General features: G+C 39.5%; 1 protein-coding gene across 1 annotated transcript in view; it reads left to right on the forward strand.

The window, feature by feature from the left end:
• The window catches only part of TAF4 (TATA-box binding protein associated factor 4), a gene marked incomplete at its 5' end in the record, with an annotated part of 39,068 nt that extends 24,778 nt beyond the window's left edge, over window positions 1-14,290 (forward strand). The window contains 11 exons of the mRNA XM_082491204.1: window positions 66-188; window positions 1,193-1,282; window positions 2,424-2,675; window positions 4,139-4,283; window positions 4,652-4,766; window positions 5,363-5,532; window positions 6,126-6,256; window positions 6,867-6,992; window positions 8,691-8,747; window positions 8,829-8,948; window positions 12,734-14,290. Of these exons, the coding sequence (XP_082347330.1) occupies window positions 66-188; window positions 1,193-1,282; window positions 2,424-2,675; window positions 4,139-4,283; window positions 4,652-4,766; window positions 5,363-5,532; window positions 6,126-6,256; window positions 6,867-6,992; window positions 8,691-8,747; window positions 8,829-8,948; window positions 12,734-12,901 (1,497 nt within the window). The 3' untranslated portion in view covers window positions 12,902-14,290. The remainder of the gene's footprint in view (window positions 1-65; window positions 189-1,192; window positions 1,283-2,423; window positions 2,676-4,138; window positions 4,284-4,651; window positions 4,767-5,362; window positions 5,533-6,125; window positions 6,257-6,866; window positions 6,993-8,690; window positions 8,748-8,828; window positions 8,949-12,733) is intronic.
• Window positions 14,291-18,033: the final 3,743 nt, after the last annotated feature.

Here is an 18,033-nt window from a genome sequence, read left to right on the forward strand (position 1 = left end):
ATTAAAAAGAGTTCATCTTCCCTTCTGCAACTCTTTCCCTTCTACCCCTCCTCATCCTGTAACAGGAAACTATGGAAAATGTGAAGAAATGCAAAAACTTTCTGTCCACATTAATAAAACTGGCATCATCTGGAAAACAGTCTTCAGAGACTGCGGCTAACGTGAAAGAATTGGTACAAAACCTGCTGGTAAGAAAAGTTCATTAGAAGTTGTAAGAAACGGTATCTGGGAAAATTTAGACTCAAAACTGAGAGGTTGTTTATTTGAAAGGAGGGAGATTATAAAATCTGAGATAAATCAAATTGAAACTTTGCTTCTTCTGAAGTAAAATATATGCATAAACTTTCCTTTAAGCTTGTAAATGAGACATTATTGCTCATATCCATGCATGAGAACATGAGTTAAATTGAAGTGTGAGTAATTTAAATGGTGACTCTTTAAATTCTACATTTTTTAATTGATAAAACAGTTAATAAAAGGATTAATTATATACTTGAGGGAAGACACTACAGCTAGTGCAATAGCTGAGTGTAGGAAATCACAAGTTTTTACCAAAAAAAGTAAGTAATATTATCTGAAGCTAATGTAAAAGCTTGACATAGTATTTATAGAAGGAGTACCGGTATTGCTTAGCCCCGTTGTTAGCAACCTGTAAGTTAAGGTAGAGCTGTGTATTCCAGCTGTTATCCCATGATAACCAGAGGTTGTCACAAGACCACAGTTCGAAGCGTGTCTTCCCATGAGGGATATACATTTAGTTTGGTGAGAGACATCTGCCTTTTGAGCATATGGTGGGCGCAACCGTAGTTATTTGGAATGGCAGAACTATAGAACCTATGGAAAAGGTACCTTTGGAACACCAGGCTGCCCAGCTGTTCTGAGCAGTTGATAGTTGGCTGATTGTGGGTACCATGAAATATTCCTGTAGGTTCCACCTGGCTCTTTGATCTGTAGGTAGGACATTCCTGAAAGACAGGAGGAAGAAAAGGAAAGATGGGGCTGTAGGTCTTACTAGTTGAAATTTGTAGTAAAATTAGTTACTACCATAAAGCTATTGATAACTAAAAATAGTGATGGATGATAAAACCACTTATTTTCAATATATTGTTAAGTCTTAAATTTTTTTGTGTGTGGATATCTGTTACTCTGTTAATTTCTACAAGTTCATTCATTTGGATTTTCTGTCTTGAAGGATGGAAAAATTGAAGCAGAAGACTTTACCAGTAGGCTGTACAGGGAACTTAATTCTTCACCTCAACCTTACCTTGTGCCTTTCCTGAAGGTAAGTTGTGTTCACTAGTCTGGATATATTTCTGTGCTTGCATGTCAGCAGCAATGAACACAAGCACATCTTTTACCAGTACAGGTGGACTTCCAAAATGGTGTTAATGGAAGTTTTAATTGGTACCTGGTTAGACTTCTGCTCCCTTAAAAAAATATTTCTGCTCCCTTAAAAAATACTTCTGCCTCTTGGTTCCAAGAGTTTGTTAGTATGATTCACTGGCACAGTCAATAATGTAATTATTATCGTGTGTTAAATTATCGTGTGTTACATTGTAGCTCTTTTGAGAAATTTCAAAAGTTTTTTTTTCTGTGACATATAAGCAGTTTCTTTCCATAGCACCAAACCTATGAACTGATTTATTATCCTCTTTTTAGTCTTGGAAAGAACACAAGGGATTCAATGATACAGAAAACTGTACCTTCTGAACAAACTGATGCTCTTTTGCCTGTGCTGTGTACCTGTTTGTATGGATAAACAGGAAATTTGTCATTTCTCGATAATAAATCCCATTTGTCATAAATTTCATAGTGATTGGACACATCTTAAAATAATGTTTATTCCAAAACATTTATCATCTGAAAATCAGAGAAAGTATGGCAGCACTGTATGGCAAGAGTATAACTCTGCTTGACTAACGTATGATTAAGGGGTATAGTTGTTTGTGTGTGGTGATGTATCTGGGTTCTTAAATGCTTGATCAACCCTGAGCTGCTCATGAGGACAAAAATTGTTACCATAAGAAAACACTCTGGTCTCTGTTGAGCTATTCTAAAATCTTCACCAGTGTTCCAGTATGTCTTTTAAGCCGTTGCATGTTATAACTTGGTATGTACATAGGAACAGTCAAGGTAGGCAGCATGGGCTTGGGTTGTGGCATACGTCCCAGGGGTTCCGGATAGGCTTGCATAACATAGATGCGCATGATCAAGCTTCCACAACTAAAGATACTGCCACTTTGTCTAGCTTTAAATGTGAAATAGCATGGTATTTCTGTGCACGCTGCTATCGCATTTTTTTCAGGTGCACACAGACTGATACAATGGACTGAAATGAAATGCATTGCTTTTTACAATTAAAGTTTTCTTGTGTAATCTAGGATTAAAATACTCAAGCAAATTCTTCCCTTCCTTCTTTTCAGAGGAGTTTACCTGCCTTGAGACAGTTAACACCGGACTCTGCAGCTTTCATTCAACAAAGTCAGCAGCAGCAGCCAACAACGCAAGCAACGATAGCAACGATTCCATCTGCGGCGGTGCTTCTAAGCACCTCAGTTCAGCGCACAGCAGGGAAGGCGACTGCAACTGTAACGAGTACTCTCCAACAACCTGTAATCAGCCTAACTCAGCCTACACAAGTTGGTGTTAGTAAACAGGGGCAGTCTACACCACTGGTACGTGAGCTGAAGCGCATCATCTGTTATTGCACAGGGTTTTTTTTATAACAGTGACTTTTCTTCTTAAATTGGTGGTTTAGCTCAATCAGAGATCTTTGACCTCTTACTAGGTCATTGAAACTAGCTGCTAAGGAAAAAAAAAAGGTGTAATTTAAAATCCATTTTTGATTAAAGTACTATATGATTTCATATTTTAGCATGAAATATTGGCAGATTGTCTCAATCACTGCCATGAGAGAGCAGTGTTCCAGAGGATTTTCGTTTACCAGTTCTGAAGTCTAACAACAGATTACCCCAAAAGAGGAGAAAGGATAACTTCCTCAGGCCTGCACATAAACCCAATAAGAACAATATAATGTGCAGCACCTTTTTTTCCTCTTCTCATAGCAAAGCAGTATCTGAGTGTAAGCTTTTTCTAGGATGTGTATTAATTAATATACATTATTAAATTACTAGCGTTTTTTTCCTATATAGTACTTCAGTGTTCCTTGTAGGATGTTTGGCATTCATCTGAGCTGCTCTGTCCAGAAATTGTCATGTAAAATGAAAAGGAGAGATCTCTTTTGTCAATCCACAAATATTTTTCACTTGCCTTGAGAGAAAAATGAGTGATGATATTGGCCTTACTGCCTTTATAACCTATGTATTATAGAAAGAGGTTAGGAACCTAGGGAAGGAATACAAACTGAACATTGACTAATTAGTGCTGGATTTACAACAATATAGTTTGGCCTTTAATTTGAATAAATATATAAAATAGTAGCAAGAGTAAGACTTGCAGAGTTATAGAAATGGAGCTTGCAAAATAAGTAGAGTTGGTAGATTTCTTTCCAGTAGTTTGCAATTAAGCTTCTGAAAACTAGTTGAGGCCAAAAGAGGAGTTTGCATAAATGGCTCTGACTGTAGCACTGTGATGTAACCCTAATTTTATGAGTTCTCTTTCAGACGCAGGATGGCTACAGTTGCTTGAGACTCAGTCTAACCTAACAATCTGGGATTAGAAAGCTACACAGCTATAGCTTATGCTGGTTCTGGTTGAAAACAGCACGTGTAGAACCAGCTGCGCTGTCTCTATCATGGCTCTCTTATTTTTAGTTCTAGAGCTTGTTCAGGCAGATCCAGTTTGCCTCTGTATCTCTAATGTAGAAACCACATGTAGAAAGTTTAACTGGACCTTTGATTATAGATGTGTGGTGGTGGTGGGTTTTTTAATAGAAATAGGTTATTGATTTCTTTTTTGTATTACAGAAAGTGGAATATTAGTTTTCCTGTAAGGTATAATTTATATAAAGAAACTTTTAAATACCTTAAAGTGTGCTGACTCTAGATCAATGAACAGACGTGTTAAGATCACAACTGACAAGTTGGTTGTTAGGGTTTGTTTTTCCCACTTGATTCTTACCCTTAGTTATATCTCAGATTGTTTACAGGGTTTTTTTTTTATTTATTATTATTTGCAGGTTATCCAACAGTCTCAAAAAGCAGGGGCATTGATAAGGCCTCCACAGGTAACGTTGACACAGACACCAATGGTAGCATTGCGGCAACCACATAGTCGTATTATGCTCACTACTCCTCAAATTCAACTGAATCAACTTCAGACAGGTAAGAGGTCAAGGTACTTGGTATATGCTATATTTGATAGCATTAACTGAAGTCTGGTTTACGAATATCAGTTCTGAAGTGCCCTGTAGCTGTATGGTGGCTGTTGCACTACTGCTGAAACCTTCCGTGCATAGTGCCGTAGTGGCTGGGGTTACACATATGTCAGGGCGGCATTTACAGTCAGAGGAATTGTCTGGGTACTGGAATTGGGTGGGAGGATTCTCTTTTAGGTGGGTGAAGTGCTGACAGAAACTATTGAGGTAAAGTCTTTGCACCAGACCTATTGCTGTTACTACCCATGACTGGCTTGTAAATCTGAACTCTGATACAAATTTGATGGAGTACAAATCTTGTCCGTTTTCTTGCAGTACCTGTGGTAAAACCAGCAGTATTACCTGGAAACAAGGCTATTGCCACCGTTTCGACACAAGTAGCTGCTGCTCAGAAGAACAAACTGAAAGAACCTGGGGGAGGCTCTTTTAGGTGAGGAACCATACACTTCTCTGTGCTTGTGCTGCCTGGGCAGCCTGCTGAACTCAGTGGGAACCTTTCTGGGTGCTCCAGTGGTGCTGAATCAGGCTGGGTAAAATCACAAGAACTAGAGGTAGATTTTCTGTGGGCAGGTTTGCTACTGGTTTTAGTGTTTAGCTGGCACTAAGCATAAATATCAACCTCACAAACGGTTCCTGCCTGGACAAGCAAATAGAATTCATTCCTTCACTCCCCCCACCTCTGCTCAGGTTATTCGGATGTACAGCCTGTCTTACGGTGATGAGTGCAGTTTATTATTGGTTTGTGGTAGTGCTGTGTCTGGTCTCTTGTTTCTCAAGGTGTTGAAACATTTCTTAAGAAAGGATCTTCAGAAAACAGTTAGGAAGTACAAAACTGTGAAAGTACTTCTAGTGCTCTTTGGAATCAAATTTTGTTAGCTTTATCATACAATAAAAGCAAACAAAATTCAAAGTGAAATAAAGTATTCAGGTTTACTGTGGAATTCATTATATACAGCTGTGGTATTGTAGCGGTGTGTGTAGATAAGCACTAAATGTTATGATTGTAATGAGTTTCTCTTTCTTAAGGGATGATGATGACATTAATGATGTTGCATCAATGGCTGGAGTCAACCTGTCAGAAGAAAGTGCACGGATATTGGCAACAAACTCTGAGCTAGTGGGCACGTTAACAAGGTCCTGTAAAGACGAAACCTTCCTTTTCCCAGCACCTTTACAAAGAAGGATATTAGAAATAGGTATGTTGATTTTTCTTGGACTTTAATAAAAAAATTTCAATGGTCTTCCATTTAATATAAGGCATTTTCCATAGAAATTGGTTTGAATGGTTTAAAGTAGCTGGAATTGTTACCTTTTATATATTCTGATGCTTGTGGGGAATCATTCAGCTTCTGAAAGTACAATAGTGTTAAGGGATAGCAAATCTGTAGGGTTGCCTTCTAAAACGATGGCAATTTAACATCAAAATTACTGGACCTGATTAAAATTCTGGCTGTATAAACTGGTAAGGCATAACACAACTAATGACATTTGTTCTTTAAAAAATAAATCCAGAAACACTTCTATCATATTTACTTAATAGTTTAGAATTTATGGTAGAACAAAAAGCATTCTTGTTATACTCTAGTATGCAGCATTTATTTATAAATTCTGAATTTTGTTAAGCTAATGTAGATTTTAGTGTTTGCCATTTCCTGTTTAATGCTTGTCTAAGAAATACCTGGAAGTCTTATTTTGCAAACAGCATTTAAATTTCCATCACTGAGTTTAGCCACATGTTTAGCGATATTGTCAAATCATTTTTTACAAGTGACTTCTTTCCTAATTGTAGGTAAAAAACATGGAATAACAGAAATCCATCCTGATGTAGTTAGCTACGTATCGCATGCTACACAACAAAGACTACAAAACCTTGTGGAAAAATTGTCAGAGACTGCTCAACAAAAGAATATTTCTTACAAGGTAACCATTTAACTGCACAAATTCAGCAGGCCGTCATTTTGGCTGTAATGCAAGAGTTCAGGTGGTCATCATTCTGTGAAGTTAGGTTGTTTATTCTCTTTGACTGATTCATCATATTAAGATATTAATACACTGGTGACTAGAACTCTTCCGCTTGCATATAGAAAATGTTTTTAAAACAAATGCAGAGAAACTTTGCCCTCCCCTTTATTATGTCAAATGTTTAGAGTCTGAGTGGTTGTACAGTCAGATAGGCAGATAAAAGCACTGCTTTGAATTCTCAAGAGACTGCTATCTGACAGATGTGTGTTCTTAATAGATGCAAATGCCTAAACAGCGTTTAAAAAACCCCACAGAGCTCTGAAATGTGTTTGTGAGGTTAAAGCTGTGATGATATTAGTTTAGAAGTCAAAATCTGATGATTCATGGAATAGAACAAAATGCTTTTAAGAATTCTGGCTGGTTTGACTGGTGTGAATATACACCTGCTATTTGTTTGAAAAGGACAAAGTGAACATTTGAGTTTTGAATGCATAGGTTCTTCTGCAGTACAAGGTAACAGCTTTGTTTTCAAGAAATGTAATGAGAAACATATTTGCTGTGTTTTCAGGATGATGAAAGATACGAACAAGCAAGTGACGTTCGGGCGCAGCTCAAGTTCTTTGAACAACTTGATCAAATAGAAAAGCAGCGTAAAGATGAACAAGAAAGGGAAATTTTAATGCGTGCAGCAAAGGCAAGTGCTTGGATTTCATACACGTTTGCAGAGTGTCATTTTTGACGTCAAAACTGCAGAGTTTTTTTTCATTCTAAAGCACTTGCAATGAAGGGGAGGACTCTAACTTCAAAGATGGAGTTTGATGAATATGTTCTTTATCTAGAGCTCTCTTCTGCTTTTCATGGTAAAGCATGCGAGACAACTTCTTTGCCAGTCTCACTGCATGTTCCCAAATTAAAAGTAGGTCTTAAAACTTAGTTTTTTGCACTTTGCATTGTGAAAAAGATTAATTTTATAGCTTGGTGGTACTCTTAAATGGAATAGAGAGGTGAGAGGTGGTTTGGAGACTAGAAATAGAATTCAGAAAAATTTTTTGCAAGTTGGAGAAATGCAACAAATGGGAAGCAGTTGATGTAAGCACAAATGTAAGCATTAGACTTCGCAGTTTTACTCAGTGACCTGAATATAGGATGACTGGCAGGAGGGTTCTAGAAAAAATTCACAAACCAACTGAAGGTTTCTGTTGGGTTTCTAATTTGGTATGAGTTGATAATGTCAAAATCCAGTGTTCGCATGGAAGTTGTGAACTAACTCCTTCATTTCAGTTGGTTCCTGTTAGACCTGTGCTGGAATACTCTGTCCAGTTTTTGGGCCCTACGCCAAGTAGACTGCAGAAGGAACGCAGCCTAAAGGTCTAAAAGTTGTGAACTATGAGGAAAGATTAGTGAGTAAATCCATTTACTTCAGAAGAGAAAAGTCTGGGGTGAGACACAGGTCTTCATGACTGTGTTTTGCATATTTGTGTAATTCCCTGTGTTTGCTGCGCCTAAAGTGCAGCAGGGAAGACATAGGTTAATCATGAGGAAAAGCTTAACTTTTTAAGGGCATTTGAACATTAACTTAAAATAATTTATTTTGTTGGTGGTCTAAGGAGTGTATGGGATTAACAATTGTTTGAATGCAGTCTTGCCTTATGGAGAGATATGGATGAAAAGACTGTCTTGAAGTTCTTTGTGTTTTCTGTTTGTTAACTTGGAAAAACCAAGAAACTAAGAGATTTGATATATGTAGCAAAAAAAAATTAATAGGCAAATGTGTGTTAATAGTATTAGACAGTAAAGTTTACTGAAATTGTGTGTTCTGTTACTTCTAAAAGTATGATACGTAGAAGAAATTGTGAGCGCCTAAGTGAAATGGGCAATTGCTAATGTAAATGGTCTGTTGGTCAGTTAGCTGCAGTTTGGTCTAAGAAGAGTCTGACTTGTATGTGTAGGTGTAGCAGAAAGATATGTTCTCAGTAAGTGTGTAGTTACACAGCAAGGGCAGGAATTTTTCCAAAAAGTATAGGTCAGATTCCTTTTTTCATGTGCACAGTGTGTGTTTCAATTCAGGTCTGTGTACTTTGTGTCTTGTAATGGTTGTGTTTAAGGCATAAATGCTTAGCTATTCCTTTGCTATTTGTAACAATGCTGAAAAATGGGATGCTTTTTCAAAAATGGATACCCGAAACTAAGAAATGGAAAACTGCTTTTAATTTCTAAAAATTATTTTTCCCTGTTGCCCTTTCCGGGAGTGATAGGTATTCTCCACTTCCTCCTGAAGTTTAAGAAAAACTTTCATATGCATGTAAAAGTTATAATCTTTAACTGCTTTTGTAACTGAATTAGTTTTTTTCTTTTTCTCCAAACATTCCATATTCATCCTTTATCAACATAGTCTCGATCTCGGCAAGAAGATCCAGAACAGCTTAGGTTGAAACAGAAAGCCAAGGAGGTAAGTGTTCACCTTAACGCAAAATTTTCTTTTGTAAATTGAAAGAAAAATAACTAACTGTACTTGTTCTGGGGAATGCAGATGCAGCAACAAGAGCTAGCACAGATGCGACAGAGGGATGCCAACCTGACTGCATTAGCTGCGATCGGTCCCAGAAAGAAAAGGAAAGTAGATTCACCGGGATCTGGATCAGGGACAGAGGTACGGTGTAATTGTAATCTTTGGTGTTGCTGCGTCAGCCTCTGTAAAAACCTTTCTGCTCAGACCTTTTTCCCTAGTTTGTGGAAGCTTTCTGAGCGGCACAACTGTTACTTTGTATTCAGATTTGTTTTCTTCAAGGCCAGGATCAATTTTTACCATCTGTGTAGTGGCATAGGGAATAAAACTTGAGTTGTCATTCCCTGATTCATGGAACTGGAGGAATGTTAGACAAGCCATCACTGTTCTCTCAAGTTTCTGCTTTTTTGGACCTTCATAGTTTTGGGAAGAGATTGTTGTGGCTGTAGCAAGTCCAACTAAATAAGAGTGCAGAGTAATGCTGCTGCGGTGGGTGCAGTGGTAGAATTTGACAGCGGGAGCTTCAGATTATAGGAATTTGCCTAATTTCTTTCTTCAGCTGTTGATTGGCCTTTAGTTTTAGTATCTCTACAGCAGATCAGTTTGATTCATTCCATCTGATTATGATGTTCTTGCATTTCCTTTGTATATTCTACTGTTTAATCTGGCCCTTTGAAAATTTCTGTGTTAAGTATCAGCATGGTCAGTGTCTGATTAGTTTAACGTTAATTTAAATTCAGGTACGTTGGTAGACTATCTGCTGTACTTCTAAACAAGTTAATGAACGTGAAACAGTATAAAATTGCTTTCTGCATGGAAGACGTGCAGTGTGGGATTTTTCTAGTGTTTAAAAAGTACAAAATCTTCTTGAAACTTGTCATTTATGGGGCCAAAAGCTCTCTTCATAATTTGAGGATTTTTTCCCTGCAGTTTTGTATCTGATAGCAAGTGGCAGGACAGTCATAGTTTAATAATTCTGTTTATTACTCCCTGAGCAGTCCAAATTTTTAGTGCTAAAGCATTTATACTGTAGAGAACCCTCTTTTTTTCAAAAGAATTCCCCCAGTTCTGTATTGAGTTGATAGGAACAATAATTTACACGTGCTTGATCTAAATGTTAGAGAACAATCTGAAAACTAGTAAATGTTATTTATTAAAAAAACAAGCCTTTTGAGCATCTTTTAAAGTAATTTTGAGTTTTGTTGTTTACTAAAATGCCTGTTACTAAGACTTATTTTTATACAAGCTAACAAATTACTGTGTTAAAGGTTTATAAATTGGGTTTAAAATTTTAAAACCAGCAGAAATTGGCACTTTTATGAAGATAGACGTGTGTATGAATGAAGTTGTCTCTGAGGAATATGCTGAAGTATCTCATGCAGTGTTAATGTTGGCGTTGCTTACTTATGCATGCTCAACTGTGCAACGTTAATAGTCTGTTAATGTCACTTAGGTTATGGAATGTATTTTACATCTACTGTGAACACTTGTTTGTATTTCATCTAAATCTGACTAATTTAGTTATCCCAGATTAATCACTTACTGGTTAACCAATTAACTACAGGTTCCCTGGAAATCTAATCTTTTTGTCTGTTTAATTAAGAACCAGCTGCTTTTGATCTGATAGACTCACAGCTGTGCTTTTGCTGCTGTGTCACTTGACATTTTTAAATTGAGCTCCACTTGTCACCATTCGTATGCAGTTTGTAGTTAAGGCATATTACAAGAAGTGTGGAAAATAAGGTTTGTCATTACTGAGACACAGATTTGTAAATGTAAGCTTTTGATGTCTAGGAATGCTGAATCTTAATTACATGTAAAATCACTTCTAGGTAGTAATTGTACTGTTTTGTTTCAAACTGACAGCAACCTGTTTTGTTGAATTTTTAGAGTTTTATGTCCATGTGATTTTATGGAAAGTTACCAAAAAGCTTCTTAACTTATTCCATGCCTACAGGACTAGCATAGTTTTATGTCTTTAAAGACTCCTGAAATTTTACCTTTGCATTTAAAATATTGTAGGCTACATCCATAAAATTAGGCTAGAGCTTCTACTAGGGAATATTTAAAAAACAAAATTTAAAAACCTTTCCAACCGCTCTTTCTATTGTCTTGTTAGTAGTCATATGTATGTATTTGAGAAAATTTAGTTAGCATCCAGTGCTCTCTCCTGCATCTTCTAATTTCCATTCAAGTTGATGGAAATGAGGCACGTAAGTTGTGCAGGTGCCTTAAAATATCCCTTTGAAAATCCGGCCTTTAAGCCATTTTAATGGTTTTCAGTGATTGACACTTGCTGGTTCAACAGGTAACTTGCTTGAGAAACAAAAGTCTGACTTCAGTGTTAGCAGTGTGGTGAAGCAAGAACACCTGCGCCGAGAACTGTGTGCTACTAACCCAGAGATGGTGATTTACAGCGCAAGTTTAGATTGGTTTCTTAATCAATAATGTGCTCTGATCATAAATACACTGCTTTCACAGGTAGAGAGGGCTGTATTAGTGTGAGCCTCAGCGGCTTATTCACGTGGCTTTTGCACTACTCTAAATTTCGGCTTTTCTCAAGTCTGGGGTATTAAAATACATATAAAATTCTCAGGCAGATAAATCTTTATTCACTAGTAGAGTGCGTTTGCGTCTTCTGGCGTCAGTAAGTGTTGAAGTTCCATTAAAAAAGAAAAGAAAACATTACTCTAGCAAATGAGATTGGAGGAAGAAAAGAATCCCTAGGTAAGACACAAGTGTAAGCTGTCCCCAGTCACTCGAAACACCATTATTTTCCCAAAGAGCACAGTACCGGCACCGGCAGCTGCCCGCAGGGCTGTAGAGCGGGCGGCGGCGGGCTGGGGGGGCCGTGGGGGCCATCTGGCGGCGGCGGTGCCTTACTGCGGCCGGGGGGGAGCGGGGCTGCGGCGGCCGCTGCACCCCTCCCGCTGCCCAAAACCCCGGCCTGCTGCCGGGCACGGGGTGCTATCGAATCCCAGTCTTCACTGGAAGAGGCACCTTCTTACTGGGTAGCATCCCTGCCGACTCTGCTGGCTGCGGGCTTTAAAGCACTGCAGGATTTCCTTGCTTGTGTAAAGGAAAGCGAAACAGGCACGGAAGAGTTGCGTTAATTGTGTCTATCCCATCAGAGCCGTGCTTTCTGCAAGGGAAATGCGTTGCAGTCAGCCCCAGCAGATTTGCTTTGTAACTCCCTCACCAGGCAGTGTACATCTGGACAGCTGAAGGGTGTGGGTATCTCTAAAGATAGCGAATGGGGTTTTTCTTCCTATTTTGGGTTTGTTTTTTTTTTTTTTTTTTTTTAAATGACAAATATTGTAATATACTACTTGTTTATCTCACCAGTTACTAGTGGGTACCAGAGGGTTAAGTGTTGCTGAATGATGGAGAAGAATTCAGAGGTGGTTAGGGAGTGTCTGACTGTGTTTGGGCCAGTTACTTAATATAATCCTGAGCTTGGTTACAGCTGTTCTCTCCAATAGGAGGGCTCATGGCACCCTGCCATGAAGATGAGGGGGCATCTAGGACATTATTCAGGACTTCGTGGTCCAGGGGGGTAGACCTGCTCCCCAGCTCCTCTAGAACTCCAGGGCTACCCTTGGAATCTGTATGCTGTGAAGAATACTGTCTCTTATGTTTGTTCTTGTTGTTGGGATTGCTCATCAGTAGTGCCTTCCTAAAGATAAGAGCAGTGCTTTAGGTTTTTTTGTCTGTATTGTATGTCACTGAAAACTTCTGATTGCTCAACTGTTGTTTATAAATAAGAATTCAAAAGAAATCTCTGCTCTGGTAGCATACAGCACAGCGTACTGTTTGATAGCTCCCTGTACACAGTCACTTAGTTCGAACCTCCGTTTTTTTCTCTGAAAAGTTTGAGAATACCTGGGGGCACCGACATGTTCTGATTTATCTGTTCTTCTCGTTTCCAGGGATCTGGATCAAGTGCAGCAGTCCCAGGCAGCTCTGGAGTTGGAACAACCAGACAGTTTACGCGACAAAGGATAACGCGGGTGAACCTCAGGGACCTCATATTTTGTTTAGAAAATGAGCGAGAGACAAGCCATTCACTATTGCTATATAAAGCATTCCTTAAGTAAAGTGGAAAAGATCAAGGTATTTTTGACGGAGAGACGCCTGAGGACTTTTTTTATATATTTGCAAATTACGCCTTTTTGTAACAAGCAAATGGGATATTGTTTAAAAAACAACCACCTCTTTACATGGAACAGTTTTATATTCCTGTTTATAAATAAACTCTTCAGTATAGGAGAAATACATTTCTGTAACAGTGAGGATACTTACAAGGCCTGTGGATACTATAAAAGGACAATTAAATTTTAACTCATCTCTTGATTGAGTGGCCTTCTTGCCAAACAAGCCATATATAAAGACTGATGGAATCGTTTAGCAAATAACTAGCTACCCTTTGTCAGCCCTGTAGCAGTTTCGACATTAATTGTGCATTTTAGTTCAGTTTTATTCAACTAAATCGATTATATAGGCATATGTCTACAGCAGATGACCTCATTTCATTTAGCTTTTTCTTTTTTAAACAGTCAGTTAGCAAAGCAAACTGATTTTTAAGAATATTTATCTTTCCCCCAAAAGTTCAAAATCTAGAGGGATATACAGTTAATTTTAAACATAACCTCAATTTTAATCACATTATTGCTTATTAGAGGCCCTGAAATCCCATAAAGGAGGGTTACTTCTGAATGTTTTAGCAGCATCTGTAAAAATGCATTTTATTTGCTATAGTTTGTAAAGCTGTAAAGTTAAAAAAGGAAAAAAAGGAAAAAAAGAGAAACCTTTTCAGCATAAATATATTTTACTTGCACTGTGTTTTTTAGCTAAAGTGAAAGCTTAGATTAAATAAAATCAAAGTTGAGAGGAATCATCAAAAGACTGTTTCTCAGTGTGAATCAAGTGTTGAAAAATGGTTGGTGTATTTTGTCAGTAATTGTACATAATTTTTGGCACATAACATAAAAATGGCTATGTAAACTATAATTATTTTGCTAAAAGACTGTATGCAAGCTGTGGGCCTACTTTAAAGATGTCCAGAGCAAAGTCCCTTCTTTGTACCTATTTTTTTATTACAAATATACTAATTGGTTCTTTATATTTTCAGAGGTTATTGTATTAAATTGTCTATTGATAGTACTTTTATGACTGTAAATACTTTGGCTTTCTTTGTGTGAACTCTCATGGTAGAACTTAACTCTCTTGCGTGTAAACTGAATGCTGATCAGTATTTTTATCAACACCTGACAACTGTTACACCCCTTTTATTTTGTCTTTTAGGAAATCCTGTCTTTCCATTTTTTTTCATGTAAATTTTGCACAGTTACTTGTTCATATGTAAATATTTTACTTTCAAAAATGAAGTTTTTAATTGCTATTGTTTTATATAGGATTGAAAGAAAATTAACTCCTTTATTAAAAACAAATTTATCTGTATTTGCTAATGTATTTTTCTCTCTAAATCTTTTCTCTTCTTGGATTTATTTTTCTTGGTACAGTAAATGATTAGTCTACCTGAGGGGATGCTGTTTCTTAAAGATGCACTTTGGGGATTTTTTTATATTGTTTTGTTTTGTCAGTGTTTTGGAGGTATGTAACTTTATGAATCTTGAAATGTCATTGTTGTCTTAGGGGTCTTGGACAAAGATCAATGGATAGTGGGTTTTGTTTTGGTTTTTGTTTTTTTTTTTTTTAAACAGGGAAAGTTTCTGAAGAGATCTTAAGTGTTTTGCTTTTGTCTAGTGAAGGTTTAATAAAACACCCTCTCCTTGAGGGCAACCCACTCCCTCAAGCACAGTTAACTGCGATGGTTTGCCGAAGAAGGTGTGACATAAAACACAGAATTTGGAGCACAACTATAAAGGAATATAATCAGGGACACGCTTTGGATTATTAATGTGAAGATGTGAGAAGGTGTATTGCTTATGCTCTGTGCTGAATGTTTAGCGTTTGGTTCGGTTTTTTTCATTCTCCCTCTCATGGGCAGCTTCAAAATAATAATTCACAATTGTGAGGGCCTAATCCTGCTATTAGATTAACAGAAAAATCACATAAATTTGATAATTACTTGCATCGAGACAAATCTGTCTGCGGGCTGCTGCACCAAGCACACTGCTCTTGAACTGGCGCTCAGCCTGGCACTGGTGTGGTCCACGGGAGGAGACCCGTTGTCTCGGAAAAAATGGATTAGCTCCTAAAGTGATGTACTCACCTGGCAGCATGTGTGACACTTACCTGAAGATTTGAATCGTTTGTAAACTCCAAACTGTCTTTCAAATTGTGTAATGTGATAAAGTGGAAAGAAACAACTTTTACCTTTTGGTCAAAACATCGTCATAGCCTTCCTTTGATTGTAACAAGCGCTGGTTGTAAATGTTCATCGCCGCTGGCTGGCCGGCGACCGGCGCAGTATCTGCAAAGCTGCGGCAGGTAAGCTGGGAAGAAGCTGACCTTCAGGTGTTGCTTCCAACAGCACATCGGGGGTAAGATGTGTTTAAAAAATTCAAGGTATTACAGAGTGCGCCGTACTCTGCACTCCCCCTTCGGTAGAGGTGGCAGCTTAGAAACACCCTGGAGAGGCCAAGGAAGTCGGGAGAGATCTTCTACAAGACCATAGCTCTTGGTTTTGTCTTAAATAACCAATTTTTAAGTGCACAGTCAGTCCTTCACTCCATATAATTTTTCTCAGCTTTTAAAAGTTCCTGTTCTTTTAGTCTGAAAAGCTGGTAGGGTCCGTCTCCCTCCGGTAGTTCAAATTCATGGTGGTTTGGATGAATATTGGCACTTTATTGTTGGTGCTGGAGTGAACGCTGCCGCACGTGGCTGTTGGCGTACTGAGCAGAGGTTCTCGTGGCAGATTGGTTGTTGACTTCATGGGCTTTTTCTTTTTTTTTTTTTTTTTTTTTTTATGGTAAAAACGTTAACTACTTTGAAGCTGCTTGGAAGCTTTGCATTTCAGAGCAAAGTCGTAACTGAGGAGGGGTGGCATTTACGGGGCAAGGCATGCACACAGCAGCACTTCTCTTGTGCGGTAGTGGTCTGGGAAGAGAGAAGCGGGTTCTTTCCTGGCCCCTGAGCTTGCACAGCTCCCCCAAAGAGCGAGGGTTCAGGTGCAAGGGAATTTCCTGCCCCTTTCGTTCGGCCTCTTCATCCAAAGAGTGATGCAACTTCTTGTAGCACCCTCAAAACTGGAGGTGTGTGTGTTGGAGGTGGCCGCAGCCGTGATGCTCTGTGTGTGGCACAGGCCATGACGGTTTATTCTGCCTTTTTTTAGCACGTTCGGCCCTGTGTCTGGGAGCGGCCGCTTCTGTCTTGCCTGCAGGTTTGCCCGTGTTTGTATGTGTGACCTGGAGGTGGTCTCTCAGCCCTGGTTTACAGCCGTCCTGATGTCCCTCTGGTTTTTAGCACCTCTGATTAGGTAGTGCAGAGCTGTAATGTTCCTGAGCTATTGATACTGCTCTTTTTCTAGCACAAAAATTCAACAGAACAAATAGGATATAATAAGGCACTCTGAATTCAGCCTGTTTTTGTATTTCACAGGTATATAATTAAGTATATGTTTTCAGGGAACCTATTGAAATACATAGTGAGAGGTACGTGCATGAACGCTCTGATAAATGCCATCGAATTGAGGGTGTTTTTATTGGGGATTTCCATCAGATCCAAGAAATTTCCCTGTATTCCTGTGATGGTCTAAATTATGAATAATGGTATGAGAAGTCTAATGCGATGATAATTGTAACCGTTTCCTTGCATTTACAGTTATTTGTCCGTCTGCAGAGAGGCGTCTTGGCTCTGGGGGCGAGCGGGGTAGGACGGCAGCGCGGTCGGGCACGCGGCTGCGCTCACCCCCGCAGCAGTGGCGTTCCCCCCATGTGTCCCGATAAGCGTGCAAAGCCTCGTGCTCCTCAGCTGCAGTTGGGAAGGGGCCCTTCTTTAAATACTTCAGTGTTTCCGCAAGGATTTTTACTTGTCAGGGCTTTAGGCGAGTGCAGGCCAACCTTGTGTGTTAAAGTAGGATACAAAGTGAGGAGAGGAAACTATTAAGGCACAACAGGTTGATCCTAATCCTCGGAGCTTTGGACACGTCATGCAAGCAGCACCGTGTATGCGACTGGCTTCTCCCTATATTGAGATATTTTTCAGCAAGTGGTGTTTCCCTGGTGTGAAAGTTGCCGGGCTGGCGAGTTGGGGATGCGGTTGTTGGCTGAAGGGCAGCGTAGGGACGGCGGTGTCCCGGCACCCGCGCCGCCTCGCGGGCCTGCCTTCAGTTCCCCCAGCGCCTGCCACCGCTGCGGGCAGCTGTCCGCGTCCTCCCCGTTAGAATATCCCGCAGGCTACCAACTGGGACCACGCTTCAGATCGTGTGTTGACAGCGCAGACCTGTCCTCCCCCAGCAGAGCTGCCGCGGCCAAGCTCCGCTCTCCCATCGCCGCCCCGGGCACGCTTTGCACCGCAGAGCCCAGCGCTGCTTCTGTTTCCGTGGCATTGTTATTACCCAATGTGAGAAAGGGAATAAGTTCTTTAAAACTTGCTTTTAGGAGTTCAGCCGTGGCCCTTGCGCTCCCGTGGCTCCTGAAGGATGCTCGCTCCGTGCTGCGGCAGGCGTGGGAGCGCCAGCGGGACCTCTGGGGGGGCTCTGTGCTTCGCAGCCGCTGCCCGATCTCACTTGTGTCCTGCTACTTCAGAAATAGCTTTCCCCGTGAAACGCAGCTTATTTCCCCTTTGTTTTCCTGCTCGGCTTATTTACTGTTATTTCTGTGCGGAGCTGGGCTGCACCCCGCTTCCTTTCCTCCTGGGAGTTTCCCATTCTGAAGTCAATAGACGACTTGTACAAACAACACAAGCGGCGTTTGCTCTGTGATATGTCCCGCGCCTCTGTAAGAGTACTGAATAAATGCATAACAAATCTCACTTTTACTGCTTTGTAAAAGTACTATATGGGTTTCCTTGAGCACGTACATACTTTCCAATCCAATAACAAAATTAAGTTGCCAAAAAAAAAAAAAATAATTTGCAAGTGCTTTCTAGTTTTCTGTGATGCATTTGGTGCTCTGATTTCAAGCACACACGTTGGAGCGTTGCCCAGTTGTTGCTTTGAAGAACAATATATCTAATTTCCCAGGAGACCAAAACGGTGATGTTTAGATACAGCCTCTTTACGAGGAAAATGAAAATCCTAATGTCATCTCAGGCGTGTCCCCGT

Source organism: Vanellus vanellus (assembly GCF_965231255.1).
Source record: "Vanellus vanellus genome assembly, chromosome: 15".
In the NCBI taxonomy this organism is placed as follows: Eukaryota; Metazoa; Chordata; class Aves; order Charadriiformes; family Charadriidae; genus Vanellus; species Vanellus vanellus.